General features: G+C 42.5%; 1 protein-coding gene across 4 annotated transcripts in view; it reads left to right on the top strand.

The window, feature by feature from the left end:
* Window positions 1-24297, top strand: part of adcy2a (adenylate cyclase 2a) — a 52991-nt gene that overhangs the window by 18446 nt on the left and 10248 nt on the right. For all 4 annotated transcript variants that reach the window (XM_076012502.1, XM_076012505.1, XM_076012504.1 and 1 more), the window contains 15 exons: window positions 3761-3922; window positions 14081-14230; window positions 17021-17169; window positions 17266-17377; window positions 17606-17733; window positions 19053-19211; window positions 19310-19442; window positions 19530-19706; window positions 19805-19848; window positions 20057-20137; window positions 20604-20673; window positions 20900-20997; window positions 21424-21508; window positions 23231-23368; window positions 24176-24289. In XM_076012502.1, the coding sequence (XP_075868617.1) occupies window positions 3761-3922; window positions 14081-14230; window positions 17021-17169; window positions 17266-17377; window positions 17606-17733; window positions 19053-19211; window positions 19310-19442; window positions 19530-19706; window positions 19805-19848; window positions 20057-20137; window positions 20604-20673; window positions 20900-20997; window positions 21424-21508; window positions 23231-23368; window positions 24176-24289 (1800 nt within the window). The remainder of the gene's footprint in view (window positions 1-3760; window positions 3923-14080; window positions 14231-17020; window positions 17170-17265; window positions 17378-17605; window positions 17734-19052; window positions 19212-19309; window positions 19443-19529; window positions 19707-19804; window positions 19849-20056; window positions 20138-20603; window positions 20674-20899; window positions 20998-21423; window positions 21509-23230; window positions 23369-24175; window positions 24290-24297) is intronic.

Raw genomic sequence — 24297 nt, 5'->3', positions numbered from 1 at the left:
TACGCCCAACAAATTTCAATGATGGCAGATTATCTACGATGTTTGCTCATTCCTGCTATCTTGTACAAGCATTCAATCGGATTAACATTGGAAAATGCTGGAAAGCTGGAGCTTTGATTTCCATTTTTGTTGATGCATGCATCCATTACGATAGGTGTTGTTTCACTTTTGTGTTTTGCTGTCGGCTAATTTCCTCGCCTGAGGTGAGAGTCGCTGATCTGTATGTGTGTAAGAAAAGTTTTAACCTGTCAGATCTTGGATATGGCTCCAAAAGGCACCAAGCCCAACCCTTGATACCAAGCAGGGAGGCAGTTTGTCCAAGTCTTTGGTTCGACCTGACCAGGAAACAACCCACAACCTCCCAATCTGAGGTTCAAGGCTACAAATCTGAATTTATATGCACATACCAAGACAAGTCCCAACCAATAGTTTTAGCTGTGGTTTTCCGACCACCAAACAAAGAGAGTGAGAGGACCCAGGGGAAGGACAGAGCACCCCCTGTTCCTCACAGACGGGGTAGACGGGATCCCTCCTCTTCCTAACTCTATCCCCAACCCTAACCCAAACCCCAACTTTAACCCAAACCTCTACCCCAAGTCCTGATACTGGTTATACCTGTTATATCATGAAGTTCAAGTGGAGAGAGACTTGCTTTCCAAGAGGCGTCAGAGCGGCTTGAGCTTTGTCCCTCACTTTGTCGTACAGTCCTATAGCTCAGCTACAAGTACAACACTGCACTATTGCTATTGTTGTACTCCCCACTACCTTAGATCACATCCAAAATTAGCATATAGCTTTGTCAAACAGTTGAGTTTGTATGTTTACTACGGGCACTGCACCAGTACGATAGGATGCAGCAGATGAAGGTGTACCCAGTGAGGGAGAAACAGCCAAAGACAGGTGCTTTTGAGTTTCTTCTGTGAGTAAATTATCCCATCTTTCTGCTCAGATTGAATGCATGGCCTTAAACAGCACATGCTGGTATATGCAGCAGACGCTAACCAGGTTGTTTGGCGGGCAAGTGTGCTCTCCAAGGCGTTGTAAATCTACCATGTAAACTAATATCTGTCACGGACTCGAGACTAAAAGCCTGATGTAATCTGACACCGCATCTCTGTAATGTGTTTTATGAGCTTTCCCCAGCGTCATTATTAAGAGATTGATTCATTCACGGGGCAGAGACACAGCTGACCGAACCATGATGGGCCACAAAAAGCTTTGTTCACTTTATTGCCAGAGGGAGAGTCTTTATTATGTGCTATGTGTTAGTGTACACCACAGCGAAAGGAAGCTTCTCAATGTTTTATTGTTGCATCAAGTGTCAAGCAAACACGAGTGCCCAGCAGGTGATTCTCCCCTCAGAGCATTCAGTTGGTAACTTCACACACCTCATTTTGATCCTGGAACATCACTCCTCTGTCCTGACACCAAGCCCAAACCTGAAGCATTTTTAGCTGGCAGCTAACCAAGACACAGGGGGGAAAGGTGGTTTTTATCAGAACTGGTTTTTACACAAAAGGTACATTTGTTGTGAAAATACATGGCAATACATCTGGTTTGAAAGAAAATCTGAAATCTGAATGAAACTGGAAAGCCCATTTATTTTCTCTTTAATAAAGTGCTATATTTGCGATGAAGTCGTACTAAATCTGATTGGCCAGAATGAGTGCGATCAACAGAATTTTTGATCAGTCACCTTTCAAACTTTGCCCCTTCTTTCCAAATGCTGTCTATTGGCTCTTCACATCTCCACAGATGTTTTCAGTGTTGTTTATCTAGTTTACCCTATCTCTTTTCGGGGGGAGGTTTCCTTGGTTTTGACCGAGCTTATGCAGAAGTGAATATATGAATACCCAAAATAATATTTTCTGTAACGCCACAGGGATTACCATGGGGAGCAATCGGTTTCTGGACTCATGTAAGCAGCTTAAGCCAAGTACGATGGGAAATGCCCAGGCTTTCACTGTCCACACAGACATTAAAGTTCTTTCTGATTGTGGAAAAAACAGACTGCTGTGTGTTTTGACTGCTTCCATCAATACGTTAAATGTCAGTGCAGCCGCTACCATGAACCAACCAGGTGACTTGTTTTACAAAGTCCACTGTTGAGAGAGAGAGAATTAAAGAACAGAATGTCTCAAGATAAAAGTTCTTTGTGTCCAGGATGTTTTTGCCCATATTTTACGTAAATTAGATTAACAACACATTAGTATAAAAGCAAAAGTAATTTATTAGTTTCGCTGCATGTTAATTATTTTATATTTGCCTTTATATATTGTTTAAATTTGAGGAAAACTCAAATTTTTGTAAATGCTAAAAAAAAATATTTACAACCCAAAGAGTAGTTGCCTTTTATTTTCTATACCAACTGTACCTTCCACATTGCCCTTTCAGAAATATTTCTTCCGCTATTTTGCTGTGTTGACTGCTAATTAGCCTCGCTGCATCCGTGATTGCCAGCAAAAACAAATGCCAAATGCCATGAAGGTGAAAACAAGCAACATCTTATTGGTTTTCCGTATCAAGTCTTAACTGTCCTGATGGCTGAGCTCGGCCTTTGCTTTCCTTTGTGTGACAATTTTTTTTTGTCTATCGTACAAAATGTTATGATGGAACTTTAATCATCGTATGCTCATCGGTATGAGGTGGACAGGTCGTGAATAAGGTTTTTTGAATCGGTACTTCGGTACTGACTGATGCCAGTCAGTGGGCGTACACAGAGGAGCTGCTGTTTATTTCTTCTTTTTTTTAAAAAAAATTCCATTCGCTCTACCTCTTTCCTGCTTTCCTTTCTGCTGCTCCCCAAACATGCCTTCGCAGTCCCAGCCTGCAAAGATCCCAGCAGAGGTTTCGCTGGCACCTATACGGCTGCAGACTGCAAGAACACAAGCCTCTTTCTTCACATGCATGACAGCGTATGAGCAGCTTTTAAACCCTGCTGCAGAAGGCACATTTAAAGACTGTGTGTGTGTGTGTGTGTGTGTGTGTGTGTGTGTGTGTGTGAGCGAGAGAGGGAAAGAGAGCATATGTGTATGAGGAGTTTGTGTGGGAAGAGGGAGGTATTCCACACGCTACAAGTGCCAACTCTGCTTCCTGCAAATAGAGCGAGCTGTTGGACTATATGTTCTTGAAAATAAATAGGTGCGTCCCAAACCGCATACTTCTGTGCTGCACTTGTTTTTTACTGAGAAGTCAGCAAAAAAAAAAGAGGTGTGTTTTTTTTTTTTTGTGCACTCCAACAATCCAAAAACTGCCTTTTGTACGCTTGCACGCACAGCGAAGCCCATGTGTTCTCAGTGACGGAGCGGCAGTGGTTTGTGAGCGCGCCGGCTCCAGTAAGCGTTTGCCAGCTTGCTGACAACACCACAAGCTGCAGCGGCATTTTTTTAATCAATGCGTAAATTTGGTGTGAGTTTTGTTTATGTGTACTGTAATGTCCATAAGGCCGTCTTCGCTGTCTGTTTGCAATGTACCATTGAAAAGGTAGATTAGGTAGAGTAGATTTTAAAGGTCTGCTTGTGGTCTATAAATCACTGATTGCTTTGAGTCCAGGAAATTTCACACATTAAATTTTCTGGACTTACAGTGAATTATAGACCACAAGTCGAACTTTAACATCTTCTGTCTCGCTGACTGGGAGCCAGCGTAAAGACTTTCCAGCTTGCAGGCAGTAAAGTGCCCTGCACTTTTCCTCTTATTTTTCATTCTGTCTGTCGTTTTCCTCTGCCGGGAATTCATTGTCGTCTCCCTCTGCCCACAGGTGTCTTTCTTCCTGTTCATCGTGTTCGTGGTGTACACCATGCTGCCGTTCTCCATGCGGGACGCCATCATCGCCAGCGTGCTAACCTCGGCCTCGCACACGCTCGTGCTAAGCGTCTGCTTGTCGACAACAGCTGATCACATGGAGCCGGTAGTGTGGCAGGTAACGCAACACCCGCCGCAGCTGCGAAGTTGACTGTGAAATAATTTCCACTTGAGTGCTGCGAAAATGGAAAATCGGCACATGTGGCTTTGACAATATGCGCAAGGTTTAAAACATCTCAGTTGGAGCTAATAGTTAATTCATTTTAAAGTCATTTTAGTCTTTTACTGCTGCTTTTACGTGGACGATCCATTTTCTGTCCAGGACCAGGACAGTGAAGCCATGTTGGTTCCTTCTTGTTTAATATTTTTTTATTTGTTGGTAATTGAGGGAGGTTAAACAACTTATAGAGGACTGCACTTACATTTGCTGTTTGCGATCACTTGGGAAAAACTCTGCAGCGCACTGCACAGAGCAGCGTGCTGATCCATCAGATCGGTCCCGTTCTGGCAGCAGCATATCAGTCGTTTGGTGGGTTAATAAGTAAAATACTGAGAGGTTGAGTTAGTTAGTCAGTAGATGGCTAATGGTGCGTTCCCTTTCCCTCAAAAGTCAGAAGAGTGACTTGGATGTGGTGGGCTTTCTGGTTTGATATTACTCAAGCAAAGAATAATTTAATCAAAAAAACACAAACAAACCGAGAAAAGGAGGACAACAATCCTTGATCCTGTGGCTCACCAGACTCATATTAATATACAAAGTGCGATTGTGTTCTTTTACAGGGAAGAATCATGATAAATGTTTGCTCCTGCTTATCATTTTTTATATGTTCTGCCCACAATATGAGCCTCTCTCATTTAAGCAAAACAGACTGGATTTTTTTTTTTTCCAATAAACAAATTTGACCTTTAAAATAAAGCCAAGTTAGCATAGTGAGTATGGAAGAGGAATTTTTGCGCGTGTGTTTGTGTTTTAATGTACTTTGGCAAAAGGTCACCAGTTTTTTTTTTGTGCTGAACTGTTTGTTGTTGTTTTAAGGAAGGCGATCAGGAAAGTAGTATGTGCTCACAAAATGTACATGGCATACAGTAAATGGTAACATGGAGGCAAGTATTAGTCAAATATATCAAGTTTTTTGTCATTCATAAAACCTTATTTGAATGCCATCAACCTACATGCTTTTGGATTTAAGCGATGCGTTGAAGATTTATAGGTCATAACACGAAAAGCATTGCATTGTTATTCTCTAACAAAAAATATATTTTTTGTATCCAATTAAGCAGGCGTAATTACGCGGGACAAAATGCCGTTATTGACATACCATATATAAGGCTTTGTCTGCTGCGCCTCCCCATTAATGCCTCATGTTCTTTACTTAAAGCCTGGCAAACGTTCTGTTCTCGGGCCTCTCTGAACTCTGCTAAGATGACGTGTCTTTTTTTTTCATTGTTGTCAGCCCACTTTTCCTTCACTTTAAACGACTGTAACGCAGGCAAACGGGCGTCTGGGCCGCCCGAGGCTGTGTGCAGCGCGGTGACTCTCTGTCAGCCGCACTTGTCCATGAGGTCAGTTTGCCTGTCTGCACAATTCCAGGAGGAAAGTCTGGGGACGGTGAATGCAGTCCTTGAGAAGAGCTGCCCTTGTAAGGATATTGTGTGCCTAAGTGCGAGTAAAATTAAAGTGAATGCAGTGCGTGGGGGTAAAATACATATATATATATATATATATTTATATATAAAAAAAACAATTGGTGTGTCCAGAATTATATGATTCTTTGCTAAAAACGTCAAATTTTTACTCTACAAAGTGAGCGGTATTCATTACTCCAGGAGATTATTGATGGACATTTCAGACTAGGTATGTAGCAAAAATGCCGCAATGTTTCATGTGTGCTAGCAAACATTAGCATCTACGAGCTAGACAAAGTGCTTCCTGCTGACAGTGCTTTTTAATTAGGCATTAATGTTTTGGTCTGAATTTGGCTTTTGCATGCCAAAATTATATTCTGCGTTTGACTCTTCTTTGAAATTTGCTCTTAATTAAGCAGTGGAAGATGAAGAGGGAGTAGTGCCGGCTCAAACAATTGTTGCTACTTCTAGCGGGTTCAAAACAGCTGTAAACAATTTGGCACAATACTGATAACATAGGAACTTGAATACCACACTGAATTTACATCAGGACTATTACCAGAGGTATGTGGAGGCACTGCTAATGTTTCATTGGATTATGTTGCAATTAATCAAGTCCTCCGACATGTTTTTGGTCTTGCATTTAAAGAAAAATAAGATCAGAGTTGATAACCTTTTGAATCATTGGTCCCCAATACAGTTTACAGTATATAGCCACATTTTCATTTAATGTAAACAATATATCATTATTTACTTCACTTTACTTTACTTATTAACAGTTGAGGAATTGTTAATGTTATAGAAAGCTCCATTTCAAAAGATTAGATTAATTGATTTGTGCCCTTGTTGCCGAGTAAATGAAAAAAAGAAAATCAAGAAAGAAACCAAGACATTGATCTGGTTATCGGCCTGATAACGCTCCTTAAGGCAGGCTTGTAAAAATGTAAATCAAGACGTAGGATTACAGATTATAAATTAATGGGTCAGAAAAAAAAAAAAGGCAAGCAGAGTGATTAATGAAGATTAATTGCTTTATTTACTTTGAGTGTGTCAAACAACTTGACAAATGCTTCAGTCTGCTACATACATTGACGATCCAGACATGTTCTTGACTGGTGGAATCAGGAAATCTCCAGCACCTTCCGCTTGTTTGCTGCACTGTTCCTTATGCCATCATCGCACCAGAGAACATCCAGTGCACCGGTGAAACGGCACCTTGAGTGGTTTTCAGACCACTGTCAGATCCAATAACATGACGCTTACAGTCTCCCTGGCCGTGGAGTAGTGTGTGGTGGGTTCTCATTAGAGGATGGCATTTACTCACAGCAGCTGAAACGAACGGGGGATGGGAATGGGAGGGGCACTTTGGAGACGGAGCTCGATCTCTCCGAACGTCTTCACACATAAAATGAGGAATGTTCGGCTTTCAGATGAAATATCTCGTTCACAAGGCTAAGGGGGACACACAAAAAAAAGGTCACGTGACAAACGATTGAGACGTTGACATTTTTTTTGTTGTGGTTTACCCACCACTGTTGTTAGCAAATCTTGCCAAGAAATTTGATTTGGTTTTCCAATAATTCCATTTTTTTTTTCCTTTGTTGGTTGTTTGGATTATGATCACTTTCTATGTAAGTTGACATGGAACATGGAAATGACGTAATGCTGCTCTGTTATAGCTGCTGTGATCCACATTGGACGAGTTACCCACCGATAAAACATGGGGTGCATTAGCCAGTGCACTTCGTGTTCCTGGGGAAAATATATGACTGTGTTTGTTTATGGGAATTAGAGATGACTCACTGAGACCAGACATTGGATACTCTGCTTGTTTGATTTTGCCTCGGATGAATGCCAGAGAGGAACCACTAGATAGAGTCAGAAAAGTAAGTACAAGTAAATGACATAGTGTTGTAGTGGACAACAAAGCCCTGCCGTTGTCCTAATGAATCAGTGTTGAAAGATTTTTTTGGGTTGTGCACTCCTGGCTTGGCAACAACCAACATTTACAAAGTCATCTGCCTTTCATGCACAGAGCCAGTGGTATCATAAAATAATCTTCAGTGGAAGCAGAATTTGCAAGTTTGTGCTTGGTTTGGCATGCCCTCGTGTCAGTCCATGTAAAACGTCCCTTCCCCTCACATTCGGCACTATCAGCTCCCTCCTGCGCCAGCAAATATATGCAATGTAATATATGCTCAATGCTAATGATACCACAGCAAGCTACAATGATGGCTTGAATTGTAATTTACAGGAACATGAAACAATATGGGGTAAACTACCCAGAAGGACCACGCAATTTCTCGGTTTTGTCACTTGATATCAGGAGCAGTGATGGTCACATAGCTAATGGGTGTTTGATCCCAGTGCTACTTGAGAAGGCCAAAGATACACTGATAGATGGCGGGTAGAGAGCGAATTGAAGGGGGAGCTGTTCCGTTTGTCTAACATGCATACCACTACTACGGCTTCCAGTGGCAAATCCAATTGTATCATGTCTACTTGACTTGCACCAGGTTTTTCTAAGACGGTCGAAAATGTCAAGTCAAAGAAATAACTTTACTTTAAAGGTTAATGTTTTACCTTTAAAATTCTGTCAGGTTCTGTGGTATTAATGCAGACTTAATGGATTACGTTATTTATTTGGTATTGGTTTACAATGCAATCCAATCCAATCCAATCCAATCCAATGTGTCCAAAAGCTCAAAAAGTCTATCTGTAAAACTGGAAACAGATCATTTGATGGACACATCTTTGTTTGTTAAGATCCACTGCCGGGAACTGATTGACATTGTAACATTTACAATAGAACCAAAAGAGACAACAGTCAGTGCTGTTTTAGATAAACCATGTGTCTCTCTGCTGTCTACCATTTGGCTCACCATACAATCTGTCCCTGTGCAGTTTCTCCGATCTGTGCCAGATAAGAATCGCCTGAACCAGTTTTACTTTCTGTACTTTTGTTGCAGTGTCAGCCTGATCCCTTTGTGCGTGACGTCCTTCTTTCTCAACACGAGCAGCGAGGGGTTGGCTGACAGGTTGCTTTAAGACTTCGGTGCCAGCAGGGCATCAGTTGGACAGCGGCCACAAAATCCTTTTTCAGCCATTCCCCGTAGCCGAGGCGATGCTGATGGGTTTTTTGGACCGCATTGTGCAGTTCAATCTGACGACAATTTGGCTAACATGGTTTTTGGTTGTTTTTTTTGGCGACTTCATTCCCGCCATTTGTTTCCTTTCCTGATAATTACCTATTGTGAGATAATTAAAGTTGCTTTTTTTGTGAGAGGGATATTTTAAAAAGCAAACCAAATCACAGTTTTTTTTTTTCCTCAAGGCCACTGACGCAGAAACCTAAATTTGCATTGACGTCCTTTTATCGTAATTGCTCTTAGGTAGTGACTAAAATCTCTCGGCAGTTGCATTTTTAATCTTTTGCTTCCATGGGCTGGCACGGAAAGGTCACTGTTTCAGAATTGTGTCATCTGCTGGAAACTGCTGCACAGAAGATTATTGTGTAATTCTTGAAACAGCTGCTGTTGTTCACGGGCACAGTCAGCTTGGAATCATCAACCCAAAAAAGCCCCATATGGTTTTATTAGATTCCATCTGAGTATCCTTGAATATACGTCTGGCTGTGAAAGTCTGAATGCCACATGCCACAGTTCTAGACTGCACTTGTGAAACCCAGGTGTTATTAATCATTACGAAAACGACCTTTTTGCCGTGTGTGTGCTTGCTATGGGTGAATTAGTGTCACATAAACCACTTGCTGGCAAGGAAAGTGCTGATAAAAAAAAACAAAAATAACACTTCTTAAAACTATTGCATTTTTAGTTGTATCTATCTGATACCCTTTTTTCTGGATTTTACTGGAGCAGCTTGATAACGATTCCTCAGTACCGAAACACTATAGATCTCAAGAAAACAACAGTAATCTCTCTGTGTTTACAACCCATGCAAAACAAAACAAAAACAGACAAATAAATAAATAGATAAGAAAATCACTCATTTTTAACGGGAAAAGTTCCTTGTAGCTTGGAACAATTTGGCCATTTTGTCTGCTTGCTTGACCAGATCCATGCACAGAAGTTTTAAAAAGTACAATACTGCATTATTGTGAGGCAAAATGGTAGCTGGAATTAACGTTGGTAAAAGTTGTCATGTGATACATAATCTTTATTAGAATGGCTTATTTGTGAAACCACGTAAGCTGGCCTGAATAGTATGTGTGCCTGAAAGGTTGCATTAGACTATACAAATTAATATAGAGAGAGATATTTGGCTGTTCAGCAAATTTTAGCCGAGACCTGTGACAGCAACAGAAAAACGCATTGTTCGACCGTGCTTGGTCACTTGCCAGAGGGGTAATGAGTAAGAAAGTACACTGCTGACAACTCCACTTTGTCTTGTCCATTAATATTTACAGGGTTAGCTCATTGGCGTCTTAATGGAGCAGCTCATTTGTTTAAAAGGTGAATGCGCTCCGGGTGCCGCAGCATCAGCTGTACAGAACAGTGACGTATGATTAGATTATTCTTGTTTTTCCTCCCAAACTGTGATCACCTGTGGTATTAATTTCAGCAGCCAGTTTTACTTCACTGGTAACCTGACATGCCTGCTCTTCATGAAGGTCCCATTGCAAGTGTTGAGAAAGGGGAAGTAAAATGTGAAAGGTGACTGGGTGAACCGTCCGTCTTGCACATTCAAGTTTGTTTAGTTGATTCCAGGATGGTGAGTGAGATTTGAAAAAGCAAAGTATGTTATTTTGTACACAATCTTTGTTATTCATTCTTTATAAAGTTTGTGGGTTGCAGTGTAGGGCGCTCTCAAAATGAAAAGATGTGCTTGATGGTTCGGGTTAAGAATATGGTGCCTTTTCAGATTCAGCGAGCACATACACCTGTCAACCTCTAACATTATAAAAATACATGCATACAGACTTTCACCGGCTCTTGTGTGTTTAATTGGCGTGCACAAGGATGAATGTGTGCATGTGTGTGAGGACACAGAAAGTTCAATAAATGCATGTGACATTAATCAAATTTCATAGTGGTTTTTAGTGCACTAATACATGCTGGAGCACACACACTGCCTTTATGCAGCTTACTATGAAGGCTTGCTTTTAGGTTTTTTAAAATGTTTTTCTTTTTAACATTATGCTTCTAAGTGAAGAGCTGCTAAACTGTTTTACATTGTTCATGCAACAACAATAAAATGCCGTTCCATTCTATTAAACCTCCTCTCTTTTAACAGTGAAAGCAAAATGGCTTTTCATGATTAAGTCATTCATTTGTAGCACTTTTGTTTCAGCCAAGTCCGATTTCACAAAACAAAAAACAAAACTAGGTCACTTAGGTTTCCCTGCTCACCAGCAGCTATTGGTTGCACCTGTGATCTGCCTCAGCTGCTGGCAAACGGCCTGGCTTAGAGGTTATATAGGGAGGTTGGGCTTCCGCTGTTCAGTCGTGTGTGTTCAGAGAGTCAACACCTTCAGTTGACTTTATGTGGGGTTTTTGTTGTGTTTTCGGTGTGTGTGTGTTTAGGTGGGGTTGGTGGATATGTGATCTGAAACCAGTTTATGTTAGAAACCGAAGGGCTTTCCTTGGCTTTTTATCTTATTTCTGTTGCCCCAAGGGGCTCCCGCTCCTCCTTAGATGTTGGTCAGAAGCTTCCGTTGGTCTGTTCATCTTGATAGAAATCAAGGGGGAGGCTGCGGAGAGTTCCAGCCTCTCACCTCCTTCTACAGAACACAAGGGACTCATTTAACTTTCACTCGCATGCGTCTGGGCACAATGCTTTTAGATTCACATACAGTAAACCTCTTCAGGGGATATACAGCTGCATTGCAAAATAATTAAATATTTGGCTTGTGTTCTTCTTTTTGTAGTTGTAGGTTTTATCTCAGGGCAAATTAAATGTAGAGCAGGTCTGCTCTGCGCTCCCATGAAGCCAATTATTCTCGGTGTGGAGTTGGGGGTGCTGGGTAGGGTGGTGAACTGGAGGTGGGTGGGTGATCTGAGACCAGTTTGTTAGAAGTGAAGGTCTTCTTCTTGTTCTTACTGAGGACAGTGAGGCAGAAATCTTGAGCCAGTCTAAACTCTGGGTGGGAATGGAAAACAACAATACCCTTGCTGCCCCCAATATTCAGACTTGCCTGATGCATACCTGTCCATATAAACCTACAGTAACTGCACCTAAACCCTCTGAAAGTGTTCTGAATATCATCCTGTAAATACATGCTTGGACTTGCTCGTCACTTTTAATAATAATAAAAAAAAAAAACATGGTGAGAACAATTTGAAAAAGGATCGATGGTGCCCGGAGATGTGCAGGATAAGCAACGAGCACACCATCCCTATTCACAATGAATAGAAGAGCTCTCTCATATATTATGTATTCACACTTTTGAGTTCAATATGAAAAATATATTTAAATGTGAATATATATGGAGTGTATTTCTTGACTGGAGCTCCAGCCTTAATAGAAACCAATTGTTGAGGATTTTCTGTCTGTGAAAGGAATAATATAAATCTTTCAGCTCAGCCTCACGTCTCCCCTGTTTTTCGGCTTCACCAAATGTATGCATGGCAGTTGCTCGGTCCTCCCACAACTTTTGTTCTCTGCGTGGAAAGGTCACAAGCTTATTCTCCCGGGGCTATAATGTAAATCTGTTGGTCACATTCGTGTCAGACAGGTCAGGAGCGCAGATAGTGGTCGGTACGGTGACACGGTTACTACATGCCGGACAGAAAGACAATGAGCGCAAGAGAAAAGGGGAATGTTGGCGAAAACAAGATAAGACTGAAGAACAAAAGCAAATCGGTGCGCATGCAGAAGAAGAGCCAAGGTAGCGGCAAAAATGGTTTTATGCAATAGGCAGGGAGACCGTGCAATGTCGGTGTGCTTTAGAAGGTATAGAAAAAAGATCCAAGGTTACTGACTCTGTCTAGGTCATACATTCAAGTGGCATCACTGGGCCATGTCCAACCATAATGGAGTCTAATAGAGCTTCCCTGTGCAGAGCTGCCATAACGGATACATGGATGGCAAATGAAAATTGAAATGTACATGAAAACAGCCCCAGATGAAAACTAATAAAGGTGCTGCATGTTTTGTTTCAAACGACAAGTTGCATTGTGTGATTAGGTTGAGGGGGGTTGATTTGATGGGAAATGTTGCTTTTCTTTCGGATATGAAAGAGGTTTTTAGAAGTAATTGCACTGACCTTATGTCTATTCCCTGTCACTGCACCGTGAGAAACATGTGGACTTGAATAGAGTTGAATAGAATATGGATAGATGGATGGACGGATGGATACGTAAATACGAGTTAATGAAGGCTTTGTTGTCATTGCAACACGTAAACGTGTACAACAAGTTAAAGATGTTAACTTGCTGCCAGAAAGTACGAGCTTCTTGCTGTTTTTTGTTTTCCCCCTCCTGGCACATCAAGAAATTTGCATACTGTGGCTCTCAAACATAATAAGTTCCTCGGGTGAACTATGTATGATGGAGGCTGGCACAAACTTCTAGTTTTTTAAATCATTTTAAATGAATTTCTATTTTGGTTTCAGACATGTTTCTTGTGGTCTTGAAATGTTTGTTTGATAGTTGTGGCTGAAGAGCTTAATTTTTGTGAAACACTTTATTTATATCTGCCATGGTTTGCCTTTCAGTGAAACATTCAAAGGGGTACTATTATCAAAGAAAGATCTTTTTTTTAACATGGTTTTTACATTGCTGGCATGACAACTGGCCTATTTCTATATGGGCTGGCTTTTTCTGTCACTGCACTGAAATGAGCTGTGTGGATTTCGAGGCTTTCCATGTAAGAAGCTGACCTGATTATCATAGTAACGCCTCTGTAGACTTTTTTTTTTTTTTATGTGTTTGAGGCGATGCTGAGAGCGAAAAGGATGAGAGCCAAAACAACCTCTTCAGGATAAGTGAGGAAAAAGGCCTGTTTTGTCAGGCCTGTACAGCTCAAACTAGGAGTTGTTTGACCAAACCAACCTTGGTTATTGTCAAAAGTGGGTCTGCCAAAATTTATTAAATCTAAAAATTGGTCTTAATAGGGCTCCTTTAATCAATTTCTCAGTTTCCTACCTTTTTTTGGGGGGGGGGAATCAAGCATCTTGAATCAACATCTCATTGGATAAGAACAGACCAAATACCAGAAATCACTTGACCAAAGTTCTCCAAAGAGTAGAAATGAGATAAGTCTATTTGCTTTGTCCACTTTATAGTAAGTTTGTGCAAAACTAGAATGCCAAATTCTGGACATAATGTTATTGTGATGTCACAAAGGGCACTAGTACCTTTCACTGATACAGAGACTGTGTCAGTGACAGCACCTAGTTTTTCTTCCCTTTACGGTCTTGTTTTTGACCTCTTTCAGCCATGTGGAACGTCCAACAAAGCCTCATGTTTAGCTTGAAGCTTTTGGGTGGGAGCCTGTAAATAGAGGGACAATTTTGTTTTCTTGGTATCCTTTTTTTTTTTTTTTGAACAGGGTGGAATTTCACACAAGATTGCTACACTGAACTGGTTAAAAAAAAAAAAAAAAAAACAGTATAAAGGATATGATATTGAACCTGAAGATGCAGTGTAACCCGACTCAAAGGCACAACATCTCCCTGTCTCCACTGCAGATTCTTGCAAATATCATCATCTTCCTGTGCGGCAACATGGCAGGAGCGTATCACAAGCATCTGATGGAGCTGGCGCTGAAGCAGACCTATCAGGACACCTGCAATTGCATCAAGTCTCCAATTAAGCTGGAATTTGAGAAGCGGCAGCAGGTAAACTGGAGTCAATGAGCAAGCAGTGACCCGGTGAGAGTGGAGCTGGCCGTGTGTGTGTGTGTGTGTGTGTGTGTGTGTGTGTGTGTGTGTGTTGGGGGAAGAAAGTGTGAATAGCAACGAAAGAGAGAGTAATGACGGGGGGGAATGGATCTTCACGGATGAATGAACGTACTGGGGCCGTGCTGATCATGATTGTAATGATGTGCACAGGAATTAAATCTACTCGATGAAACACTTGATAATTAGTGGCGTTCAGCCAGGCGGGAGTATCTGATTATTGATTTTATTCATTTATTTATTTTTCTTTAAATGAATGAATGGTGAAGCGACATTTCTCGTCTCTCTGCCGAACTCTTGGTGCCTGATTCCTTTGGGTTTGGAGGAGAAGCGAGTCCACAGAGTATTTGGGAAGGAAACTGTGTGCGTGTGTTTGTTTTTTGTTTTTTGTTTTTTGTTTTTTTGAAAATTTTAAATGACCTCAGTGTGTTGAATATGTTGTGTCCCCGGAGGCAAAATTGCACGTGCTGAATTCTCAGCGTTGCTGAGCGGCATCCAAGGGCTGCTGCGCGAAATGGTGATTGAAAAACAATCTGCAATTGCATCATTTAACTGCAACCAAATGTAATATAGCACCACAAAGCTGTAAGATCCAGTGAAACATCACAGAACAGGTAAAGAGAAAAAAATCTTTTCTCTTTGCCTCTCACTGGAGTTGGCAAGGGTCAAGAGGCAGTCGAGCAGTTCATGTCATTACTTGCTAGTAGCAATTCAAGCTGACCACTAGGGTGTTTTTCACCCCATTGGTCGACTTGAATTTCCTTTAAGTTTTAATAGATGTGAGGTCCAACTTGACAGGTTTGGTTCCATCATTTAAACCCTTCAGAAGGCGTTAACGTGTACTTAAAGGTCGTAAAATACTGAGGGTGTGAGCTGTGTGTAGTCCAGACCAGGTGCTGCAACCTAATTTGAAGCCAGTGGCAACAAACCTGTGTCTTCCTGCAGAAACTGGCAGTGTTTTGATTAAAGCTCATCCCTGTCCAAGCTTTGCGATCTCGTGGGATTTTTAAGCTTTTCAAGCACCTGCAGAAATTCAGATTTTTTTTATTTATTTATTTTTTTTTCAATGCATCCACCCAGTTGGACATTGGCAAGTGCAGATGCTGTCATGAAAGCCTCGGTGGCTGGTCGGTGATCCCCGCGGTGAATTCATCTCGTGCTGTTCCAACACCGCTGCGAGAAGAGCCTGGAAATGCCACGGGTGGAGCGTATCGCAGTGGCCCCCGGAGCGCCACGGCCGCTGCCTGCCTGCCTGCGACAGATGGCAGCGACTGTGCGAAGCAGCGCAGGGGACACATGTCTCTCAGGCACTCATAATATATGCCGTTTGCAGCGTGCTTTTATCTGGAGTACCCTGCGGCGCAGCGAGCGCATGCATTTTCCGTATGAGTGGTGCACGGGGAGGGTGGAGTGCATGGGACTGCTGCTGGTTGGTGGTGGTGGCGGTGGGGTGGGGGGGTGACTACAGTGTTTCATCATGTGCTCAAAGCGCTGCCGCTGTTTGTCAGCAGCACCCTGAACCCTGTGAACCTCTGCACGGGTGCAGGGAGATGATCAATGGTGCGGAAACTTGTCGACTTGGAGGTGCCTTTGGTTTAATTAAGTGTTTTTTTGTTGTTCGTTTTTTTTTCCTCCTGCCCTGTTGGACTCCCTCTCACCCTTAAAGTGGTTTTATTTGCTAATTACCCGACAGGTTGGCTCGGCATAATCCCCACAGTGCCCTCAGCAGAATAACTGAGCTGTTAATTTGTCACCAAATAAATGTGAGAGGGTTGGAGGATGGGGGTGGGGTGAGGGTTACAGGAACTTAACAGTTTCATCCGTGGTTACTTTAAGTAAACCGACACTGTGTAGTGCCTAATTAACCTTTGTTTAGCCCTCCAACGCGTTAATGAGCCGAGTTGCTTAATGACAGCTACTTGTCTGCCCCTGTCTTTAAAGGTAATTTACTCACAATAACATCCAGACTGTTCATTCAGTGAAGTGTTTGCATGTGTGTCACCGAGAGTGAGAGAGAGAGAGAGAGAGAAAGAGAGACAGACAGAAAGACATGCACGCCAACATCCACAAGCCGCTCTTTTTGTCCAACATCTATTTAACATCCTTTGTGTATGAATGAGGTAATGTGGATCGTGGTTACTGCACTGGTGACGAGAGACCCGCGTTCAATCCCCGGGTTCAATCCCCCAGTTTGGCAGTGCCAAAACCTGACTTGTGCAGTTCCACAAAAGCTACAGTTTGGAGGAGTCAGGTCCCTCCTCCCTCAGTTGGGGGAGCCAATAGCAATCCTTACTAATGGGAAGGTTTTATAAGAGCCAATGGGAATCTTCGATTTGTACCGACCAATAGGAAGGCTCTATACAAGCCAATAGAAAGCCTCTTTTTATAGAAGTAAATGGGAATCCTCGATTTAGATTGGCCAATGGAACCTTGTTTTATATGAGCCACTAGGATGCCTAACCATTCATTCACACATATGCAGTCAGTAGGTGCAACCTGGGGTGGCAAAGTGCCTTGCTTTAGGAAACACTGAGATGTAAATTGAAGAAGCCACAGTCACCAAACTAAATGAACAAAGTGAATGGAGTGAATTTGAGTTATCGATTCCTTGTGAACAATCATTTCCTAGTGGGTCTGAATTACATTGTTTCATCCATGACACTCCTCAGTGTTGAACCCTGCTTGTATTTCTTGTCACATTTCTCCTTTTCTCCACTTGTTTGCCGTCAGGAGCGTCTCCTGTTGTCCTTGCTGCCGGCTCATATCGCCCGGGTGATGAAAGCAGAGATCATCCAGAGACTGAAGGGTCCAAACTTTGGCCAGATGGAAAACACAAACAATTTCCACAACCTTTATGTCCAGCGGCACACTAACGTCAGGCATGTTGTATTGGTACACAAAGTTACCTTCACATTTACACCCCTTTAATTGTTGCAAGAGTTGTCTAAAAGAGGAATTTGTTTTTCTATCTCCAGCATTCTGTACGCTGACATTGTGGGATTCACACAGCTGGCCAGCGACTGTTCGCCTGGAGAGCTGGTGCACATGCTGAACGAGCTGTTTGGCAAATTTGATCAAATTGCCAAGGTAAAAAATTTGATCTGCAACACTGTATCAAGCAGTGGCAAGTGCATCCTGACAGAACAAGATTCAGTTTAATGCTGAAATAAACACATCTTCACTCCAGCTGCCACTCCAAAATGACTATTGAGTTTTGCCATCCCGTCGTTGCAGCCCAATGAATAAATGTACACGCTCGCGTTAGCGGGACGTTGTGGTTCAAGCCTGTGTTTTTTTGCATTTGCTCTCGTGCAGGAAAACGAGTGCATGCGCATCAAAATCCTCGGCGACTGTTACTACTGCGTGTCTGGTCTGCCGGAGTCACTGCCCAACCACGCTAAGAATTGTGTGAAGATGGGCCTGGACATGTGTGAGGCTATCAAGTAAGTGCCAGTTTACACTGCTCACTCCTGCTAATTCAGCAACTCATTCACTGTAGGGCACACTGGTACACTTTTATTTATTTTGCAGGACCTTGAAGCGCATCTCAGAGCTCAAACTATGAACACTTAAGCAAGAGACTGCATTTTATAGATTTTCTTGTCAACTACAGTGGCGACAAACACTTGGCCTATGAGCTTGAACTCGCCGTTGAAATAACCGCAAACGTCTACAAAGTCATCATGAAAACCATAGAATAGGGCCATTAAGAGGAGATTCAAGTCATTTTCCTGGACCTCTTTCACTGTCAGTGCCACAATCATGTTCCATTACCGGTGAAGCCAAATTACTTGTCACCGTTGACGGGTGCAATTGTGGTTAAATCGATAGATACAAGAGTCTTCAGACCCAGCTGGGTCATTATTAATGACTATTTATTATTATTTAAGTTAAAATAAAAAAGATGGAAAACAAGATTTGCCTTCAAAAGTTTTCAGTTTCGTCCAACATTCTAATAATTCTGACTATCTACTGTACACTGGTCTGTACACTGTTTGGTTCAGATTTTGTTTTGCTGCGGGCTGTGAGTAAATGTGATGGTCTTTCATGGATCTGGTTTTTCTTTGTTACTTCCTTTGTTTGGGTCTAGGGCCTGGTTCATTTCCTCTCAGCTTTGCTTTGTCTTTGTGAGCGTTCCCTCGTCCCTCTGCTTTGATTGGCCTGATTGGCTGCACCTGGCCCTCGTTAACCTCCACTCGTTAAGTCTCCACTCCTGCACATCTTTTTTTCCGCTCCATTGTAATGGACGGATGTGCAGCGTGTTTGTGTTTTCTCTCCCGTTTTGGACTTTTCCGTGTTTAGACAGTCACATGCCTGCAAGCTAGAAGGCTGAAGCTTTTTGCCAAATAAATAATTGAAGTATACCAGCCCCTGCCAGCTGAGTCTGCAATGCTGTTATTCTCCAAACTCCCAGCACAGTTTTAGCAATAATGTCTCGTTCAAAAAATCAAGACGGATCCTGTCGGGTTTCTTTATTTATTTATAGTGCCGTCTCAACAAAATCATTTTTGTTTCTTGTTTTGTTTGTTTTTTGTTTGTTTTTTTCCAAGATAGAAGTGGCATTTTTGTTTAGTTTTAGATCCTCATTTCCAAACCCGTCTGCTCCAACTGTGGATTTAGTTTTGAAAGCACTGATAAAAAATTCATTTGTTTGTTCATTTTCTCTAGTCTTTCTCTATACACAATATACTTAGAAATTACATTTTTTTTTCTTGTCAAATATGACCAAAATAATCAAAACCTGTTTCTTCCAATATGACAGGAAGGTGCGAGACGCCACCGGGGTCGACATCAGCATGCGTGTCGGTGTGCATTCTGGAAATGTCCTGTGCGGCGTGATCGGCCTCCAGAAATGGCAGTATGACGTCTGGTCACATGATGTCACGCTGGCCAATCACATGGAGGCTGGGGGTGTGCCCGGGTAAGGACGAAAGAAACGTGTTTCCTTTTGCACCGACACGAACCAGTGTGATTGGTTGAGTTGCGGTCGATCCATAGCGGGTCTGTTTCGTTTGGCAGGCGAGTCCACATCACCTCGGTGACGCTGGAGCACTTGAACAGTGCCTATAAGGTGGAAGATGGAGAAGGTCAAGAAAGAGATCCTTACCTGAAGGAGCACGGGGTCGTCACCTATCTGGTCGTCAACCCGAAGGTACTGTGCCCATGTGACTCGTGCACTAAAATACCCATCAGACGCTCAATGGCTGAAATTAAAAGGAGGCTCTTGATGTCCGTCCAGGTGGAGCGTTGCAGCCCACAGCACCATTACCGTCCTAGATCCACACTATATGGAGCCAAGATGAGAGCATCGGTCCGGATGACCCGCTACCTGGAGTCCTGGGGGGCAGCCAAGCCTTTCGCCAACCTGCACCACCGGGACAGCATGACTAATGAAAACGGGAAGATCACCACTGCTGTGCGTTAAATGTTTCTCACACATGTTGTGATCTAAGTGGCCGGGGGAAGCAGCTGTAGCGTGTAACCCGTCTCTTCCCCCTTCTGCTCCGTGTCTAGGATGTGCCGATGGGCCAGTATCACTTCCAGAGGAGATCAGAGAGGCAAGCTGCTCATTCTAACAGCTCCCGCACGATTTTGGCAGGAACGATCCCCCGCTCATCCTGAGCGCAGAGCGGAGGCAGACGGCAATGCGTTTAATAAGACCAGACCTCTGCTGAGGGCTTTGATGGGTGTGAATAATCCAATTAAACTCTGAATTGAATTCTGTCTCTTCATTTATACCATTTTTTATTATATTTTTTTTTAAAGGACAAAGTCTCAGAAGAAGCGGTTTGAAGAGGAACTCAACGAGAGGATGATCAGGACCTTTGATGGGATAACTTCTCAAAAGTGAGGACAAAACTGACATTGATATCAAATGTTGAAGTTGGTTCAGACCAAAAGGGACCAGAGACCATAAGAATACATACAAAATCAATCGACGATGCGATTACATGCAATGTCACCCCAGGCAATGTGATTTTTGCAATGAAGCATGTGTTATTGTTTTATTGATCCAATATATGAACCAGTTATGATTGAGCGACATGACTGGTTTTTGGTCTGAACACACCTTTAGGGTTTATTAAAAATGCAACTTGAAGATTTCAATTTTAAAATCGTACTGATGTATCTTGTTAATCTCCAATGGAAAGCCTTTTAATTTGCTAGTCAGGCTCTCCAGCCAATCAGATTCCTTCTTTTTTGTTTTTTTGTTTTTTGTTTTTAGCTATGACAAATTCGGGAAGAGCAGATCGGTTGACGATTCTCAATGAGTCAGACTTGTAATTCTTCATGTTTTTATCTTCTGCTCCAGGCAGTGGCTCAAGTCTGAGGACATCCAAAGAATATCATTATTCTTTCACAACAAATCCTTGGAGAAGGAGGTAAAATGGAGAAGATCAGCGCCGCTCACCCAATCAGCACATCGGGCAGCGTTGTTCCTCAGACAAACACATTGTTACAGCTTATTCTTCTGCACTTCGCCTTCATCATCTCCTTCAATGTTACAAATTACCCGTCAACTTTCGGTGTCTGAGAGCTCAAGCGCTGCTTCTGAAGTACCTAAAATCTCTTTTTTGTTGAGTGCTGACGTGCTTTCTATTTTTCTAGTACAGAGCAACAACTTTGCCAGCCTTCAAATACTACGTCACCTGCGCCTGCCTGATCTTCGTCTGCATCTTCATCGTGCAGATTCTCGTCCTTCCAAAGTTTGTATGACTTTTTTTGCCATCATTCTGACAAATAATTGATTGGCATTACATTCACCGTAGCCAAATACAGAAACCGAAGACTGGAATGCAATAGTTAAAATTTTTAAGATTGTCTTCATTTTCGCAAGATCACAAAATCATCAAAACCACCAGTGTACCAGTGTAAGAACACATTTAACATCATTAGCAGTGCAACATTTTAACAAGCACCATCTGTACACAGGAACCAGCTCGGAGTCATTTGAAATAATTTGTTTCATAAGCTCAAGTCATTAAGTTGACCGTTAATGCGAGGTCCTGAAATAACTTGGCTATTCCCAAAATGATCCATGTAAAATCTGCTTCTATAACTACAAACTGTCTCTGTCTCTGCAACAGACATCAACTTCCTTAAAAACAAACTTTTCTTTGTTTCCTCCTCAGGACAGCTGTCTTGGGAATATCCTTTGGCATGGCTTTTCTCATCCTCTCCATCATCCTGATCATCTGTTTCATTGGACACTTCCTGGTGGGTAAACACACCAGGCGCAAACAACCGCATTGTCCCTCTTTTATAAATCTGTGTCAGACAGCGTTTGCTGTGCACTTGATAGTTATACCACAAATGGACTCTCAGGCTCGTAGATATTTCCGGTGCTTTTCTTTTTTCAGTATCTCGCAGATGACCGATCAACACTTTGAATGTCACTTCAGTGCCTGTCTATTATCCTGTGTGTGTCTGGCACGAGTAAACGAATGTAATATCAAAAAATAGCAAGTGTGGAAGAGAAAAAATTGACATCTGCGGCATGAACAGTGCAACAAAATCCCTCACCCGGCAGACTTTCAGGCCGCCAAGTCCCCCTCGACCCAGTGAGAATCGTCTGCTTTTTCTTCTCATCTTGCTGTATGAGGTTGCCCAGGGCTAAAATTCAAAAGCACTCAGTAGCTGCGACTATAAATTTAACTGATATCTTGTCATTTTTATTTATTTATTTTTTTTTTTTGGCTCTGCTGAATTTTCCCCTCGGTCCCTAAAGCATATTTGGCAAATATGAGCAGCTGAGTGACTGTGTTTTTAAGAGCACAAATGGTTGTTTTGTCTCCATTAAAAATGACACTTTTAAGTGTGTACAATGTGTAGACACTTAAGAGTGTAAATATTGTCTCTGATTTTAGGAGATGTATCGACAAATTGTTAACCAATATAAAAATCGAACTCCAAAAATGACCTTGGTTAGTAGTGGTTAATAATTTTTGGCTGACCCTCTACATTAACGCTTCCCTGTATGAAATCATGCAAATTATCACTGTAGTGCATCATCAGCTTGCTGCACAATATTTGAAAGGCTGCAGCGTGCCCGACAAGCGCGTGGAGGTTCTTTGTTTTCAAATCCAATCCGTCGCGTCCCGGTAGTCTGTCCATCCCCGGCGCTCCCACGGCTGCATAATACACTCGTCATTTTCTCGTATTGTACTGTATTGTATATCCCGCAGCTATTCTAATGTCACATCCAGTCAGGCCTAGCGATGCTCGGATATTGCTCTCGAGACGACGAGGCAAACGATTTTGGACTTCTGCCGTCGCGGTCTCGCCGGGAAACGCTTTCCGGCCGCAGCGCTGGAGAGATGAAGAGGCAATTGACTGTAACGGAGCAATGGAAGAAAGCAATTTGGCATCATTGAAAATATAGCCCGGGAAAAAAAGAGAAGAAATCGCCGGTTCACGCCTCACCGTGTCTTGCTTCTTTATGTTTCCTGCCTGAAAGATGAAAACCGCTGTGCTCGATCATCGGCCCTTCATCCCACTCTTTTCTTCTTCTAATCTCGATAATTGCAGCTTTGACGATCAGCGGGAAGCTGTTTTCGTTAATTAATTTGTCTGTGGCGGTGTCACTTACAACCTTCATTGGCGCTGCCGCTAATGCACATCGTCTTGGAAGTGCTACGTGTCAGCACGTGCCATTAAGTCGACAAGTCCTACCATAATGGCTTGTATCCTGAGACTTTCTTTAGCGCTCGTGAGGCCAGACCGGCTGCCTCGCGTTTCCGTTTTACAGCTTTTGCTCCTTCTTGAGAAATAACCAAGCACTTATCCAATATATTAGTTTAAGTGACGCTTCCTCTGTGTGAATGTCACTAACCTGTAATATTTCAGTCACACACACGCACACACACACACACACGCACACACACACACACCTCTGCCTGACGTTTACGCGTTTTCGCTGTGTGTTTTATGTCCCGGCAGCACTGCAGTAAAAGCGCCTCTGCCTCCTGGATGTGGCTGCTGAGGTCATCGGTCATTATTGCCAACAAGCCCTGGCCCCGTATCACTCTCACCATGACAACCACCACTCTCATACTCATAATGGCCGTCTTCAACATGGTGAGCTTTTTACGTCGTGTCTAGAGGTGCACCGGGGTGGGGGGGGGGGGGGGGGGGGGGGTAAACGGCATCTGTGCACCTCCTGGTGTGGAGTGTGGCACGACCCTTCCACTGGAAACGCCTGGGTTTCCAAGTAAAGGAATGCAATGTGGTTTTATTTTATTTTTTTTTTAAGTTTATTTAATTTAAAATTAAAACTTTGTTTAAAAGAATATCACCACTTTGATGAAGGAGCTTTTTCCTAAACTGTTTCTTCATTTGTGTATCACGATGAGGAGTGTGTGTCTGTGTGTGTGGGGACAGGAGAAGGCGCAAATTAAAAGGTCTGCTTCCAGGTGAAATTGTTGCCTGAGGCTTGTGTGTGTTTGCGTGTGGGTTGGTGTTGCATGACGAACACGGTGTTGAGACCCCACTTCAGACCTTTGCTCGAATCTATTCTGCAGATTATAATCTTGTTTTGCACCTGACACCGATCGGTCGCTCTGAGCGGTTGACCCAAATTAACTTGGCTTTGCACGATTTTGCAGCCAGTCTCATCCTGCACCATCGGCAGAAAGACATAATTAAATTATTTTGTTTTGTTTTGTTGTTTTGTTTTTTGTCCCCACTGGTCTCCAATCAATCCAATAAAACAGACCTGAACGAGACAGCTTTTTCTTTTTCACCTGTTCAAGGTGAGCACGCCACGCGTTTTGGTAACTGGTATTTTCATTGTTTTTTAAGTTTTTATTTTTATTGTTCCTAGATAATTGCATTTTTTTTGTTGTTGTTGATGACTGTGTCCTCGTTTTGGTTCTGTTTTTCTAGTTTTTTCAGGAAGACATTGTGCCCGGTCCTGTTTACAATTCATCCAACGAAACACTGCCTTACTGGAATGGACAGTTCATATCTTTCACAGGCAAAAACAACTTCTATCTTCCTGTAAGTCA

Source organism: Nelusetta ayraudi, unplaced genomic scaffold, assembly GCF_046127955.1.
Source record: "Nelusetta ayraudi isolate G7.1 ecotype Tasmania unplaced genomic scaffold, CSIRO-AGI_Nayr_v1 ptg000136l, whole genome shotgun sequence".
Classification (NCBI taxonomy): domain Eukaryota; kingdom Metazoa; phylum Chordata; class Actinopteri; order Tetraodontiformes; family Monacanthidae; genus Nelusetta; species Nelusetta ayraudi.
This window is presented reverse-complemented; position numbering and strand designations above follow the sequence as displayed.